The 17221-nt window shown below is 42.1% G+C and overlaps 1 protein-coding gene across 2 annotated transcripts in view; it reads left to right on the plus strand.

Annotated features, from left to right (window-relative positions):
• The window catches only part of LOC115545970 (beta-1,4 N-acetylgalactosaminyltransferase 2), a 48823-nt gene extending 36787 nt beyond the window's left edge, over nt 1-12036 (plus strand). For both annotated transcript variants that reach the window (XM_030359510.1, XM_030359509.1), the window contains exons 2-13: nt 3076-3209; nt 4497-4630; nt 5110-5253; nt 5926-6032; nt 6229-6266; nt 8755-8821; nt 8914-9027; nt 9241-9327; nt 9438-9619; nt 9841-9984; nt 10079-10307; nt 11061-12036. In XM_030359510.1, coding sequence (XP_030215370.1) covers nt 4497-4630; nt 5110-5253; nt 5926-6032; nt 6229-6266; nt 8755-8821; nt 8914-9027; nt 9241-9327; nt 9438-9619; nt 9841-9984; nt 10079-10307; nt 11061-11245 — 1431 coding nt within the window. In that variant the 5' untranslated portion in view covers nt 3076-3209 and the 3' untranslated portion in view covers nt 11246-12036. The remainder of the gene's footprint in view (nt 1-3075; nt 3210-4496; nt 4631-5109; nt 5254-5925; nt 6033-6228; nt 6267-8754; nt 8822-8913; nt 9028-9240; nt 9328-9437; nt 9620-9840; nt 9985-10078; nt 10308-11060) is intronic.
• The last annotated feature ends 5185 nt before the right edge of the window (nt 12037-17221 follow it).

Genomic DNA, 17221 nt, shown 5'->3' on the forward strand with positions numbered 1-17221 from the left:
TTACGCTCTCTCTCTCACGCTCTCTCTCTCACACTCTCTCTCGCTCTTGCACGTACGTCCACAATTAGGTCAGATTCCAACTTGCAAGGCTAGACTGCTTCAGTAAGACCCCAACCAACCACAGCGCCTTCATAACCATGCAGTATGCCGAAGCCGGAAAGGACATGAACGCACACTGTCGCACACACTCATCTTATGCACAGTGCACCCTTAGTCCCAGTTCTATATTCACAATTCAGTCACTGCAAAGATTTAAAAGATACCCTTTTACCTTAAGTTAGAATAGACCCAAAGTGTGTGAGTGATACACCCTGGTTTAGCTTTTGCTTGCTAGCCGTTTTTAGTTTGACTTTTCAACATTACGTCTTTCTTCTGTTTGGCGAACATGGCTAAATTGCATACGCACACAGGACTGGCCGGCTCCGCTTGGCAACATTTTTTGTGAATAATTGTTTTGCATTTTGAATTCTGGACATGGTGAGCTTAAAAACATTTAAGTGACCATTAGTGACAAAAAATGTATAGCCTATATATATCTTTTCGACAAACTTTGAGACCCCCCTCAAATTTTGCTTTTGAGGCTTTCAGGGGGTCTCATTGGTAAATCGGGGGGGTCGACCCCCCCCCGGACTCCCCGTATTTCGCACACTGCTCTTCCCTCTTCCCCACTCACAGTCAGCGAATGAACAGAGAGTCAGCGACTAGTAGGTCTGGGAGGAGTCGAGCCTGAGAATGAACGAGACGAACGAGAGAGAAGAATCAGTTCAGTTTGTTGGTGTTAAAGATACGTTCATTCAAACTGATTCGTTCGCGAACGACCCATCACTATCAAATATCAATGCATTTTCAATCATATTTCCCGGTCAACTATATATATCAATGCATTTTCAATCATATTTCCCAGTCAACTATATATCGATGCATTTTCAATCATATTTCCCGGTCAACTATTTGTCGATGGCCTTTCAACAACGGTCGTTTCCCAGTCAACTCTAAATCAATGACTTTTCAACATTTTGGCAATATCGCCCGGTAACCTAAATATCAATGCTTATTCAATCATAAAGATAACAATAGTTCAATGTTGTTCCAATGTTGTTGCCATCAACATTAATAACATCAGGTTTCATCGATACGATAATGGTGATTCAACATTTATTTTGCATTGAAATTTCAATATCAAACATAATGATGATTCGGGTGGAAAATCACTATTTATTCAATGTTGGCTTGCTGTCTGGGTACCTTCTGGCTAACCTATTAGCCTACTATAGTTTTATTGGGGAGCAGAGCTGTTCTCAACATTCCTGAGACCTGTCCGCCACTATATGAGTCCTTGCTTTACCCAATGCATTTATTTATTCATGTTGAATCGTATTATCGTATGGCCACTCACTATGCCTCTTCCCCAGTGTGCGAAATACCCGCCAATATTCAGGGGGGTCTCAATCCCCTGATTGTTGTGCAATACCGATCTAAATTGTCTCAGTATGCAGTTGACCTATAACATTACAATATTTCATGGATACAAGCAATCAGTCTATAGCCTACATGACAACACACACACACACACATACACACAACAATTGTTGATAATCCGATATGCTATAGTAGCCTATTCGTAAAGCAACACTTCAGCCAATGCAGCCTCCTATGTCAGTACTGATCGTGCATCCAAGTTGTTTGGATGCACAATGTTTTATAACAAGGAGAGGGAAAGTTGTGCATTACAATGCAAACACTACAATAATTGGCACCAATATGGCGCATTTAGATGAGCAAACAACAACTGAATAAATGTCAGGTAATGCCAATCAGAGACACGCAATCAGTACACTTGCCAATGAAAGCCTGCAGTGTGACTGCTCGTGTGACATTATTTAACCATCCTTCTAAATACGATCAGACAGATACATCATTGAACGCATGAGATGAGTGTGTGCGACAGTGTGCGTGCATGCCCTTTCCGGCTTTGGCATACTGCATGGTTATGAAGGCGTTGTGGTTGGTTGCAGGTCTTAGTGAAGCAGTCTAGCCTTGCAAGTTGGAGTAGGCCTAATTGCGGAAGTACGTGCAAGAGCGAGAGAGAGCGTGAGAGAGAGAGCGTGAGAGAGAGAGCGTGAGAGAGAGAGCGCGAGAGAGAGAGCGCACCGCCGTGGTGATGTTTGGCTTGTTGTGGAAAATGTTGTCAGCATCCGCCGTGGTTGTACGAATGTGCTTTTTGAATGTGCACAGTGCACCCTAAGTCCCAGTTCCATTATCACAATTCAGTCACTGCAAAGATTTAAAAGATACCCTCTTACCTTAAAGATAAGTTCATTCAAACTGATTCGTTCGCGAACGACCCATCACTATCAAATATCAATGCATTTTCAATCATATTTCCCGGTCAACTATTTATCGATGCATTTTCAATCATTTCCAAGTCAACTATATATCGATGCATTTTCAATCATATTTCCCCGTCAACTATTTGTCGATGGCCTTTCAACAACGGTCGTTTCCCAGTCAACTCTAAATCAATGACTTTTCAACATATTGGCAATATCGCCCGGTAACCTAAATATCAATGCTTATTCAATCATAAAGATAACAATAGATCAATGTTGTTCCAATGTTGTTGCCATCAATATTAATAACATCAGGTTTCATCGATACGGTAATGGTGATTCAACATTTATTTTGCATTGAAATTTCAATATCAACCATAATGATGATTCGGATGGAAAATCACTATTTATTCAATGTTGGCTTGCTGTCTGGGTATCTTCTGGCTAACCTATTAGCCTACTATAGTTTTATTGGGGAGCAGAGCTGTTCTCAACATTCCTGAGACCTGTCCGCCACTATATGAGTCCTTGCTTTACCCAATGCATTTATTTATTCATGCTTCTAGCTTAATTAATGTCATGATGTGAATTAGAAACTCTAATCTTTTGTCTAATAAGTTAAAAAGGATTATTTAGGACGAGTTAAATTCCAAGAAACAATTTTTTTTTCGCAAGATAATCTGTATAACATTTATATGGACCCCTCTCGCGATTGATTGTATGGTTTGGTGTTGTGTGGATCCAGTTTTCAGCTCCGAGCGTGCTCATCCTCCAGTCGGTGCGCATGCAAGCAGAACGGAAGGTGGACTGTCAGTAGATTAGACACGACGTCGTCGAAGAAGTCGGGATAACAGGAACGAAAAGCGAGGCAACAGAAAGGTGAGAGGGAGAAAAAGTGCAGACAATTAATCACCCAGTTTTTCCAGTGAAATGTATACATTTGTTCACGGACCTTCCTTTGGTGCCCATCAGTGGCGGTTTTAGGTACGGGCGAACCAGGCCAAGTCACATGGGGGGCGCCACGAGCAGTAAAAAAGAAATCGCGCTGCGTAGCCAGAGGCGCTGCATCCCATTAGGCATACCAGGCAATTGCTTGGGGCCCCGGGCCACTACTAGGGGGCCCCCTAGAGCCAAAAAAAAAAAAAAAACCAAATCGCTCCCCACCCCCCCCCCACCGTCAACAATCGCTCCATTTAGAATTCTGATATTTGAATATTATATTCTTTCGAAGGGCCCAAAATCTCTAGCAGGGCACAGTTGCGGCTCCAGAGATTTTTTCTTGCTGGTGCTACAGTGGGTCTGAGTTACTCAGTGATGGTGCTGAGGGATGTACTGTGCGGTAATACTAATATATATTAGCAAGGCAAGACGCGTGGTGTTCAAAAGGTTCAAGAATTATGTAAATGCCTCTGTTGATTCACAAGCAACAGCAATTAATAGATCTCTTATAGAAGTGAACTGTGACAGTGTCAACAGCATCGGAGAGAACCCGGGCTACACAGAGCATGAACACACAAACCAACAGAGCATCCGACCCACAGTGGACAATATGAATTACCCACCAATCCCTTAATCAGCGTCAAATGCATGCTTTTTCACTGAAAAACACAACACTAACCCACAATGTCCACTGCTATTCGCATTACATAGTGAGACAATGCCAAAAGATACACCGTTATTTATTAAAGTCAAATAAGGCAAACAACAGCTGCAAGGCTTTACCAGAAGTTGGACAAATCATAATCTGACCATGCAATACCTCAATTAATTCGGCTACTGAATTTAAAACAAAATTCAAGAGAATCACCGCTTGGAAGGCCAAGCAAAACCATTAGGCTTAAAAGCATTCAATGTAATATTTCAATGGACTATGGGGTATCCACCACATTATAATAATTATACTCAGCACTAGTCTAGGCCCAAAAAAAATAAAATCAACTGCACTCACCATTGATGATTTCAGAGGAGTACCTTTGCTGATTGCCCAACTGTTGTGAAGGGTACTTTTTCAACGCTGGCCGACGGGGGCCTTCCTCAGGCTGCTGGCTAACATCGCTAACAGTATTCCCACAGCTCTAATAATCCAATCATAGGCGCACTAACCCAATAACATGATTTTCTTCAGTCTCATGTAAACACACTGAATGTCTTTCTCTGTGTCTCCAGATGCCCTCATTTGGAAGAACAGGTTTGCTACTGCTGCTGTCTCTTGTTATCTTCAGTGGAATAGGCTACCTCTGGCTCCCCTCATATGATATGGTAGAGGTAGAGGACAAGATTGAAGCCCCGATGAAAAAGTGGTAAGGCTCAAAGTTGATTGTGCACGCTTGTGAATGTTCGGTCACTCTCCGTGCAATATTCATGTATATACAAAGCTGACCTCGGACACCGCAAACCTTAAGCTAATGGATGGATGTGTAAATACATCAGTGCTTGTCAACAGTTTTGGAACAAAGTAATACCACAATCCCAAGGAGAAACTCAAGGCACACAAACTTATAGCCTTTGGGAAGGAATGATATAAATGATGATATTCCTTTTTTAGCTCTTTCAGCTCTTTTCTCTTTATTCTTTACGATTTATGATGACTATATGCTCTGTAAGGTGACCTTGGGTGTCTTGAAAGGCGCCTCTAAATTAAATGTATTATTATTATTATTCTTTTTTATCAAATGTTATGCTTATGTTTTAACTGTAATATTTATTCATTCTTGAAGGCATTTGCATTCATGAAAAGCATTCTATAAATGAAGTGTATTTTTATTAATATTACCTGTAGGTCCCCGCCCACTGGTCAAGTGAAGCCCGCAGCTTCCTGCACTTGCCCAGCGAAGTCATATGATCTGGCAGGGAGCATTCCCACTGCCAACCGAGAAGACATTCAGAAACGACGGGCAGAGGAGTACAAGAAGCACCAGGCTAGGTATGCATGGCCACCAGTACCAGGAACAAAGGCTGGAACAAAGGGATAGCGGGGAGGAGAGACAGTGATGTATCAATTGATCGATTTAATCAACAAATCAATTTCTTACAGAATAATATCTTAAATATTCAAATCAAGTTGTAAAATGAGTATTTGGCCTGTTTGCTACGACCCCAGGTTAATTGTTGACATCATCTATGTCTAGATTTAGATCAGCCAGGGTTTTTGCTCAACTCTGTCCTCATCTGGGACCTCATCTTCTGAAATTGGGTAGGCCTAGTGGTCCATTTTATTAAAAGTAGTGTTCAGCAGCTGCCCTAGCTGCATCTTTGATTTTTCAACCCAAGTTAGCACGTACACAGTGCCCTGGATAGCTAATAGCAGGCAAATAGTGCCCACAAAATGTTAGGAATTTGTTTTTGTTTGCGACTGCGCATGCCTACCACAAATTGAAAAGGGAGAATATTTTGGTGTCATTAAAATAGACAGAGAAGCCCGTATTTTTACTTGGCATGTTTCCATATTTTATGACTCGGTACAGTAAATGTTATAGTGTACATTAATTATTCAGTTAGAATATTGTTCAATTTACATTATTGGTTAAGTGGCGTATGTTTCGTATTGGTTAATTGATTTGTGGATTTTAATATTTTTTCTATCTCCTGTGTCCAGAACAAGCTCCATTTTGAACACACTCCTCTTTGCTCCATCCAACTCTCCACTGCAGTATCCCATTCAGGGTTTCACAGTACGCCCCTTGGTTCCCACTCTTATTCCAGGTACAGTACGCTGCACTTCAGTGGTTTAATCAAATCGCCGCGATACTGCTCTTCAGTTCAGTTGCTGTGCAAGTGCACTGCACAGATATACATATAAAGTGCAATGTTCTTTTTCCTTAGCATCCTTTCGGTGTTCATTTAATGTTCAATGTATTCCTCAGGAAATAGTTTCACCCCGAAAGATATTTTGTTTCAGGTTTAGCGTTGCACGGGGTTCAAAGAAGCAGCTATAAGGTTAGTAGTAAAACTCTGGGTGTCAAGTCAAAATCGGGATACAAGAGACAATTCTGGATGTCTTGGAGCTAAAGGTTAAATTTCCCTGGTTCCTTGTTACGGCCCATGTCTAACCAGCATCAACACAGGTCCCCCTTACTAACATAATCATTTGTTTCTCATCAAGCAAGAGTTGAAATGTATTTTCTATCCCTTTAATGACATGGCTATGGGTCTCTCTTTATCAGGGTTTTCCAAGCGGAACTTTTTACGGGACTTTTGGGTTTTCTTGGAAGCACTGGTGCACCTCCAATAGGTGTTTGCAGATTATGTCCTGCCCGGGGTTAAACAACAGTTTTCTTCTACACGAACAACAAATAAATATACAATAACTAAAGCATTATTTTTACATGATATTATATTCCATATATATATACCATTTTAGCCAAGCCCAGCCACATTTTCCCAGCTACATGTCACTTCATTCTATACATCTCACCTTTTTATATTCTGTGATGAAGTTATTTTTTCTTTCGAACAATGCAACTCTTTTCCAATATACTGTATTTCTGCTTTCCTCACTCTTACTTACTTTGATTCCACAAAGCTTGAATAAACAGAGTAGGCCTACTGCTGCTTGATTGTCTGCATTTCCCTTCCTGCCTTCCTTCTGATGTTTGCGCAACATGGGTGACTGTAAACAACAGAATCTTGAATTCTGTCTCGGAATTTTGCTCGGTCACCACTGAGTTCAACCGAGATGGCGAGTTCGCCGTCCGAGGAAAAGGGGCGTGTTTGTGCGTGTCGCTAGGCAACGTCCTCGAACCTCCGAGACGGATGGATATTAAAACGCAGATGGTCCCACGTTCAAGCAACGCAAGGGGGTGATTGGTCCGCTAACTAAAACCTGACGCACTATGGAGGTAGATTTGTGTCTTTATTATGCAATCAAAAATAATAGGTTTGAGAGCAAAACTTTCCACACTGCAATCAAAAAATAGATTTGAGAGCAAAACTATCGACACTGCAATCAAAAAATGTTTTATTGCAAGAAAAATTAATGTGATAAAAAAAATATTAATGGGAATCCAAAAGTTTTGTTTGCAAACCCAAAAGTTTTGTTTGCAAATCCAAAAGTTTTGTTTGCGAATCCAAAAGTTTTGTTTGCGAATCAAAAAGCTTTGTTTGCGAATCCTAAAGTTTTGCTTGCGAATCCAAAAGCTTTGCTTGCTGTTGAGCTGAATCTCGTGGGCGGGACCTACGCCGAAAGATGTAAGACACGTCTCTATTGGCCAGTCTCGATCGGAGTGACAGCTTGGCAACATCTGAAAAGCCGCTGCCCCCCGACCGCCTCCAGAAGCAGATTGTCGGCCTGTTCGTTTGTGCCTCTCAATCCGCGGCGGCGGTCAACAACATCGCCCTGCTCTCCTCTGCCATGGTCTCCTTGTCGGCTGACAGGGAGGCCTACGGGATTTTCAGGGCACGCAAGTGCGCGCACGGGACAAGCCCATAAGGCGAAGCCTAGACGGCGTAGCCTGCATGAAATAGAACTCCCTCTCTCGTTACTAACTGTGGATGTTGCCAAGCTGTCACTCCGATCGAGACTGGCCAATAGAGACGTGTCTTACATCTTTTGGCGTAGGTCCCGCCCACGAGATTCAGCTCAACAGCAAGCAAAGCTTTTGGATTCGCAAGCAAAACTTTAGGATTCGCAAGCAAAGCTTTTTGATTCGCAAACAAAACTTTTGGATTCGCAAACAAAACTTTTGGATTTGCAAACAAAACTTTTGGGTTTGCAAACAAAACTTTTGGATTCCCATTAATATTTTTTTTATCACATTAATTTATCTTGCAATAAAACATTTTTTGATTGCAGTGTCGATAGTTTTGCTCTCAAATCTATTTTTTGATTGCAGTGTGGAAAGTTTTGCTCTCAAACCTATTTTTTGATTGCAGTGTGGAAAGTTTTGCTCTCAAACCTATTATTTTTGATTGCATAATAAAGACACAAATCTACCTCCATAACGCACAACCATAAAGGCTCAAGACTGCGTCGATGCATCTACGTGGTCCTTGCATTGCGTGACGTGGGACCACAATCAGCCCTTAAATCTAAACCGTGCAACAGAGCAATTTCTAGTCACGTTGTCAACTCTTTGTCGTTGTCAAATTTGAGCTCATGCCTTCTTTGAGATTGTGGGATTTTCTAAATTGAATTATCGCCACATATACCAGAAACACGTTGCTAGCTCATTCATTTTTTGTTCTATCAACATACTTGGCATGTTTAGGCTATGAGTGGCATTATGGTTCAAATCAATGAGAGAGTAATAATAATATTTTGGCAGTCTGATTGAACCAAGGCATGCTAGGAAAACGGACAACAACAGACAGGTTGTGAGCTAAAAAGTATAAATATTCAGTCAACAGTCCTTTTTCATTTTAGCACGGCAAAGTACTCGCTCCCTCACTCAATCACTCTCAACACACTTCTCCTTGTGTTTAACAGGTTTCACTACAGGTCACCAAAGGTGTCCTCAGTCTAGGGAACCAGAGTGAAGCACAGAGTGTCGAAGGTGATTCATGAACTCCATCACTTCAATGTGTAACTAATCCACTTGTCACTGGGATTGACTTGTATGAAATATGATTTGTGAATAACCAATAGGTGGCGGAAAGAAATTGCTGATCTTGGAGAAGCTCAGCTTAGAGGAACTCAACAAACTTCTGGCGAAGGTCACCTACACCCTTCCTGTGTACCACATACACACCGGAGACCTGGGTACTCTAAGACCTTTTTAATGGATGTATGGGTTAAATGATAACATTGAAAGATACGTACTGAACAGAGGCTCAGGTTTAAAACATATATTGTTAATGTGATGTTCTCATTTTGCACTCAAAGCATTCCAATATTACAGTGGATTGTGTAAAGTGTGCCAAATCTTATTTAGGCTGGATGTTTTAAATTTGTTTTCACTTATTTTTCAATCAGTTCACTTCTCGTTTGAGCTTCATGAAGCTGTGTTCCCCATCGCCATTCGGCAACCAACCGTACCGGTTCTTTTCGACATGGGAACAAGTAAAACAACAAAAGTTTTTCCTTATAAATCTTCAATTTTTACCGTTGAGTAGAATCATGAACCCTTACCTTCTTCCTCTCTCTATCCCCCCCCTTCCACTCTTTCAAAGACATTAGCGACCAAGTGACAGTCACCACCAAGACCTTTATGCGCTACAAAGAGTTGAAGGTCCTCATAAGAAGCCTCAGGCAATTCTACAAAGACGTGGTGCTCATCGTAGCCGATGACAGCTTTACTCCAGAAAAGATCACAGAAGAAAATGTTCTGCAATACATCATGCCTGGGGGACAGGTAGGCATATATTGGAACCATGTGCACACACACACACACACACACACACACACACACACACACACACACACACACACACACACACACACACACACACACACACACACACACACACACACACACACACACACACACACACAACATAATGTCAGTCTTGTGCTTGGACATCATATAAGAGTAGTCAAGTATTGAAGTTGATTTCAAATCTTTCCCTTCCACAGGGATGGTTTGCCGGCAGAACCCTGGCTGTCTCTCAAGTCACCACCAAGTACTTTCTTTGGGTGGATGACGACTTTCTATTCACTGAGAAAACAAAGATAGAGGATTTGGTGGAGGTGATGGAGGCAACACCAGAGTTGGATGTGGTGAGAATCATATTACTCAATACAACTCAAGACTATTTTCACATTATGAATAAAGCATGAGTTTGAAGATGCAATTTCTCGTTATCCTTCTTAGGTTGGGGGTTCCGTTTCTGGAAACCAGTTCTACTTCTCCATCGCCTATGAGGAAGGCGATGGTGTTGCTGGAGGCTGTATGGACAGGAAGTCCGACATAAAGTTCCAATCACTACCAAATTACCCACAATGCTCCATAGTCAATGGGGTGGTCAACTTCTTCCTGGCTCGTACCGACGCTGTGAATCGAGTGAGATTTGACCCCAAGCTAAAGAGAGTGGCACATTCAGGTATGTTCCCAGCCACATCTATGACATGTAGCCCTTTGGGTTTGTGTACATGCATCCACAATGAATGAGAATGGGGAGTTTTCTTTTTGCTTCACTGGTAGATACATGGCTATCCAAAGTAGGTCTTCAGTCTTTAAATGCTAGCTACCAACAGAGTTATTATAGAGGGAGCTATACCGCTCCTGGATGTGAAGTTACCTCATCTTGGGAGCAGCTGCACAAGCACTAAGGCTACACGGCATAACATGCAAGGCTGAAACTCATAAATTAAATATATGTGTTGTCTCAATTCAGCAGGCAAAATATTTTGCATAAGTGACATATTTCTGGCTTTGAGGTATCAGATGAATTGGACAGCAGTGCTTAGTGTTGGCAGCTATCGTGACACGGGCAGCCGGTCTCAATAGATATGTCCTTTTTGAATATGCCATAAAAAGTGTCTGCTCGTCCACCGTCATAAAACCAATATAACAATGAGAAATCATTCAGTTGTCATGTTGTCACTGGTGCGGGGACTTGTAGATCCATAATGGGGCAGATATCCAATTTGTTTATCAACAATATCATCGAAATATGTGCTGCCTGGACCTGGATTCATTATCATCACCTCACCTTTTCTGTTTATTATTTTTAGTTTTCCGACATATGCTCCCTGAGAGTACAAGACGTTTTGGATGTACACAGGAAGCGCTCCTGCTACTTTATTATTCTGCTTAACATCCAATAATTGCTGTTTTGTTTTTTTCTCTGTAGAATTCTTCATGGATGGTCTTGGCCAGTTGATGGTTGCTTCGTGTGGCCATGTTTCCATTGGCCATCAGCCGAGAGGGGCCAATGCTCAATATAGTCAGTTCAGACACCCTGGAAAGGGTGATGTGCAGTATAAACTACAGCTGCACTACTACAAAAACCATCTACAATGTATCCACTACGGATAGGAAGAATCCCGACGGATCCATTCGCTATAAGAGAAAGTTATCTTCCAGTACTATGCATGTTTTCCCATAAACAACCACTATTGGCTTGAGTTGTTGCTACAGTAATAGCTCAATCATTTTCAGGGTTAGGTTTATGTTGTATATATATTTATATCTCTGTCATTCAGCAAATTCCTGTAGAAAAGGGACATAGTGCGGGTTTAAAGCTGTAGTATCTAACCTTGTTTCATTAATGCTTTTTTTTATTTAGAAGTAAAGACACTTATGTAAAAAAGACACTGGTAAAAGTACTGATTCATCCTCTTTATTGAAGTAAATCTCCTTTAAATAAGGCCACGGATTTGGAATGTCTTGTCACTGCTCTAAATCTGCTCCGTCTGCATTGTTTGCTGGTTTACTTTCATCCATCCTCAATAATCAGCTACTAATTCTCCAATATACTCCATTTCTCTGCCAGGAAGTCTCCCTCGCCCCCCTTCGAATATAATCACTGATGGTGTGGGATAATTTAACTGTACCCCTAGAAGGATATTAATCAATATCTTGCCTTATGTGCTATATGAATAGGTTCTTGCTTCTTTGAAATCATTGAATTGTCATTGAATGTTCCGTGCTACCAGTATTTAGTAATATTCAGGCCTGGGGACCAATGTGAAACCAAGGCAGCTTCACCCAGAGGGATTCAGATAGACAAAGCGTCGATACGGTTTGTATAAGGACAGGTTACAACTCTGGTATGAAGAGTCTGCAAAGGTGTCTCCACAGCTTTAATAAACAAGATTGTCACGTACGTTCTTTGTCTTCATTTATTTTATTTTTTTGTCTTCATTTTTTGTTGTTGTTTGATCTCCCCCTGTCCACGAGATATTCTGAGACTTATCTCCTAACGTGACAGACCCCCATTCCGGTCACTTCGATCCCCTCACCTGAGATTCCCTGTCATCTCACAAGTTCACGTTGTTAACGTTGGTTTCGCATGATAATAAAGCTTGTTTTTAATTGAATTGAGAGGAAGAGAGAGGGGGGGAGAGAGAGAGAGAGAGAGAGAGAGAGAGAGAGAGAGAGAGAGAGAGAGAGAGAGAGAGAGAGAGAGATGTCAGCTGAAAAAAGAGGATACCTTTATCTTAAGAAGATGCATGATAAGATAGAGTCATGGAGAAAGACTGGAGAGAGGAAAGAGAGGGATGAAGGGGAGAGAAAGAGGAATGGGGGAGAGGAAGAGGGATGGGGAGAGAAAGGGATGGGGGAGTGTTACGACCCACCCCGTTGGTGTCCAGGGGGAAGGGGGGGGGCAACAATGAATATAATACCGGGCGTTTAAAGAACAGAAGAGAGTAGCAGGACTTCAACAAACATACCATTCATTTCATAACTGGGTCCTAAGTTAACACAGAAAGAACCACAAACAAACAAACAACACTAACCCTCCACTGAGGGAGCAACAAACAACACTAACCCTCCACTGAGGGAGCAACAAACACTACTAATCCTCCACTAAGGGAGCAGTGCCACGACGAAGTGCCCACGTAGCTCCGACTCGCGACCGACAGCGAACCCACTCGGTTCGCCTATCTGGCCCACTGGCCACGTCTGCTCTCATCCCTGCAGCTTAATACCAATCCACGTGATTGCTGAGGGGCTGCAGGTGTGTCTGATCAGTCCGACGGGGAGGGTGATACCTGGAACAGCACACAGAACAGCAGAGGAAAAACACACACACGTAACAGGGAGAGAAAGGGGGATGGGGTGGAGAGAAAGAGGAATGGGGGAGAAAGAGGGATGGAGGGGAGAGAAAGAGGGATGGGGGGAGAAAGAGGAAATGGGGGGAAAGAATGAGGCAGCAGGAAACTTTGTTAATCCCACCGCCCAGGACTCCAGGACTGGATGTGGACAGCCCCCCCCCCCATCTACTAAACCGGGTCTCCTCCACAGACCACCCCTCAACTACCTCCACCAACTACCCTAAAGGTGACATACTATACCACCAGGTGTGAGTGTGATTAGCCATATATTGCTTATCTATCCCTCATAGATCTAGGTGGACACGCCCACTTGTGATGTCAGAAGGGGCAGGTTATGAAAACGGCTTGTAACGCCTAATCACACTCACACCTGGTGGTATAATACCTTTAAACCCACCGACATGTGAACTACCTTAAACCCATCACCATGCACTGTCCCTGCCCAGTCTGGTGGTCCACTGCACCCATGACCAGAGTCCTCGCTCCCAAATGCAATGAGTTTGATCTTTTTGTAGGTGTAAAATCTATAAAATCTGGATCAGAATATTTCGTCTCAATCACAAAAGGCAAACCCTGAACCAACTATAAAGACAGGAACAATTAATGACATGTCAGAGTTTATTTTAATTGACTCTGAAACTCTGGAGAAAAAAAAATGTGCGAAGCCTCAGCTCTTCCACCTGTGTTTTAGATACTCTGCCCACCAACTTCTTAATATTTGTTCTTCACCTCTTGACAGCTGCTTCAAATCATCAATACATCGTTGCAGACTGGCTCGTTCCCTAAATCACTGAATACAGCTGTCGTCAAGCCCCTACTTAAAAAGAAAAATGTGGATGACTATCTTAAAAGACTACAGGCCAATATCCAACTTACTATTCATTGGCAAAGTCAAGTCATTGGCAAAAATAATATTAAATGAACTCCACATTTCTGACACTAAATAATTACTTTGATATTTTCCAAATAGGTTTTCGTTCTAATCACAGTTCTGAAACAGCTCTAATTAAGGTTACAAATGACCAGGGCCGTGCAGCGACCCTTTGAGGGGCAGGGGCTCAAATTCAAAAAAGGGCACATGCAAAAACCACTACTGTCAGAGACACTGAGACAGAGTAGACATGAAACGGATTTGCCATTTCCAGTGGCGGCTGGTGATCAAAAATGTTAGTTTGGCACAGTAATAGACTGGGGGTCTGTTACTGTGGGGGGTCTGTACCGGGATGACGTGCCCGGTACAAATTTGGCACCCGGTACAAATATGGTGTGACAGCGCCCTGGCGCCCTCTATTGACCCACCGCCACTGGCCATGTCATGTGGCCACGTAGTTACTACAGAGTAGCCTATACAGATTCAATATAACAATGTATGCTTTCCCTTTGCAATTTCAAAAGGTTTCCCAGATAGGTTTGCTACAAAACGAGAACTGTTACAGTTTATTTAGCATTATCAACTTAATGGTTTTGGAAACAACTGTCTGTGTGTGTCTGACTCTGTAGTGATCTTACCCGGCATTGTACCGTCTCTTAAAACAACAAGCGCATCTTCTTCTTCTTCTTTTGAGTTTATTTGGCGGTGGCAAACCAATATGGTGCATTACCGCCACCTACTGTTTGTTTTAGAGCTTCGATGGAGGTTATACGCTATAAACTATGCAAAAGAACAAAAGTAAATAAACAAAATCATATAGATAGACAACAACAGATTAAATTATAATCTGTCAAATAAACCTGTTGCTTTCAGATAACTCAATACATGTTTCCATGCTGATGGTCTCAGTGAGGAAAAGGAGAGTAAACCCTCTAAGGTCAAGCTTGTTTGACCCAAAGCTTTAACATTTTTCAACAGCTCCCTTCTCTCCAAATTGTACGCTTCGCATTGTAGTAAAACATGCTCCACTGTTTCTCTTCCATTACATTTTGGGCAGACCCCTGTTTCATGTTTGCCTATGATGTTCATACTGTGGTTAAGACATGTGTGCCCTATGCGTAGTCTTATGATGATAACCTCACATCTTCTGTTCCAGCAGCCCTGTCTCCTTGTTACCACCTGCCTCTGGATTCTATGCAGGAACCGACCCTTATTTTCCCTATCCCATTGTTCTTGCCACACCTTGTTGATTTCTGATTTAATTATTGTTTTAACTTCAGATTTACTTAATGGGACACCCAGCTGTATATCCTGTTTCAGTGCCTTTTTTGCCAACATGTCGACAACCTCATTGCCTTCTACTGCTGCATGGGATGGGACCCATAAAAAGCCCACCGTTATTTGCATTCTTTCTATTTTAAACAAACTCTGAAGAACTCAGTGTTTCCCCCAGCACTGTGTTGTTAAGGCGGCCGCCTTATCAACAATAGGGCCCCGCCTTGACTACCAATGTATATAAAATAAATAAAAAAAAATATCTTTTTTTTTTTTTTTTTTAATTATTATGCATTAACAAAGTAGAAAACTCTCGTAGGGAAAGAAAACATACTTCCATCAGGTGTAAAAATAAAGATCAATAATGCATCGGTGTTCACAACAATGGTCGTGACATCAAGCTTTTTTAATTGAATTTAACCAGGGAGACCCCCCCCCCCGCTCCTTGACCACCTTGACTAAGACATTTACTGGGGGAAACACTGAACCTCATAAACTAGATCAGGGCCTACAGGTAGATTTGCCATTTGAAATGCTGATTAGAGCTGCCATTGAGTCTGAGCAAATGATGCATCTACTTGACCTTCCCTCTTCTATCCACCAGAGAGCCAATAAAATGGCTAACAGCTCCACTGTGAATACTGCTAAATGATCTGACGTTCTTTTGATAATTGATACATTAAACTGTGGTATGTGTACTGCTGCCCCTGTCCTACCTGTGTCTGGATCTTTTGACCCGTCTGTAAAAATTTGAATTGACCCGTTATACTTATCAATTATATACTGTTGTATCAAACTATTCATCCCTCCAAATTCATTACATTGTTTTGATTTCTTAATAATTTCAAGATCTACTGTAGGCATGGGGAAAAGCCACGGGGGAGTTGCTGGTAGTGGTACTGTACAGCTATGTGTTAGATTGGATATCCCTAACTCCCTGGCAGAGCTATCTCCTACCCATCCAAAACTATTTAGCTTTGTACGCCCATGCTCCCAGCATGGCTCTAGAACTGATTTGGTTGGATGATCTTGTTTGTGTCCTTGCAAATTAGTCCAGTATACCATGGACAACTGCATACGCCTCAAATATAATGGTAACTCTCCAACCTCCACCTGTAGAGCTGCAACTGATGAAGTCTTGAATGCCCCACAACACAGCCGGATGGCCTGTGCCTGTATTCATGGACGCTGGAAGTGGGGGGGCTGGGGGGGCTGCAGCCCCCCCTGGTGGCGAGAGGCTGAATGTGAAATGCAAAAACCCCCGTGGAAATAAATAAATAAATACATAAATATATCAGACTATTATTATACTATTGTCATTTTATTTACATAACTCAAACAACATATTTGACTATAAATGTCACAAGCATGTCACAAATCACATGGGGGGCGCCACGAGTCAATGTTGGGATGTGCGTGTGGTTAGAATTGTGTGAGGACCACAGGCAAATATTATATCAGCAATCTAGTCCATGTGTGACCGGCTGAATCTGCGTTGTGTGTTTTTCTTGAACAAATATGTGACCCGGATCTCAGTCCGGACTCGGGAAATCCGACGTCTATTTATTGTTTGCCGCTGAAGACAAATATAAAACAACAAATAGGACAGATACACCATTTACAGATACACAGATTACAAATCTTTAAATGGGATAGGACCTGACTATATACCTGACTTGCTTCAGTGATACATCATCAAGGCCGCTGTGATCACAGGAACAAAATTTGCTGATAAAAGTCAGATAAAAACAATGTGAACCGGCTTTTATCTTTTATGCTGTTTGTCTATGTATGTGTGTGTGTGTGTGTGTGTGTGTGTGTGTGTGTGTGTGTGTGTGTGTGTGTGTGTGTGTGTGTGTGTGTGTGTGTGTGTGTGTGTGTGTGTGTGTGTGTGTGTGTGTGTGTGTGCTGCACAAACAGGTGGATCCTGGTTGACCCCCGTCATCTCATCTGATCAGCCTATCACCCCCTCCTCCTCTTCCTTCTCAGCCAAGTCACTGTGTGTTTGCAGTGACTTGGCTGGATTTACATGCAACGTAAGTGTAATTGTAGTGGGTCAAGGAGCCCAATTTATTAGGGCACCAATTT

Source organism: Gadus morhua, chromosome 6, assembly GCF_902167405.1.
Source record: "Gadus morhua chromosome 6, gadMor3.0, whole genome shotgun sequence".
Taxonomy (NCBI): Eukaryota; Metazoa; Chordata; class Actinopteri; order Gadiformes; family Gadidae; genus Gadus; species Gadus morhua.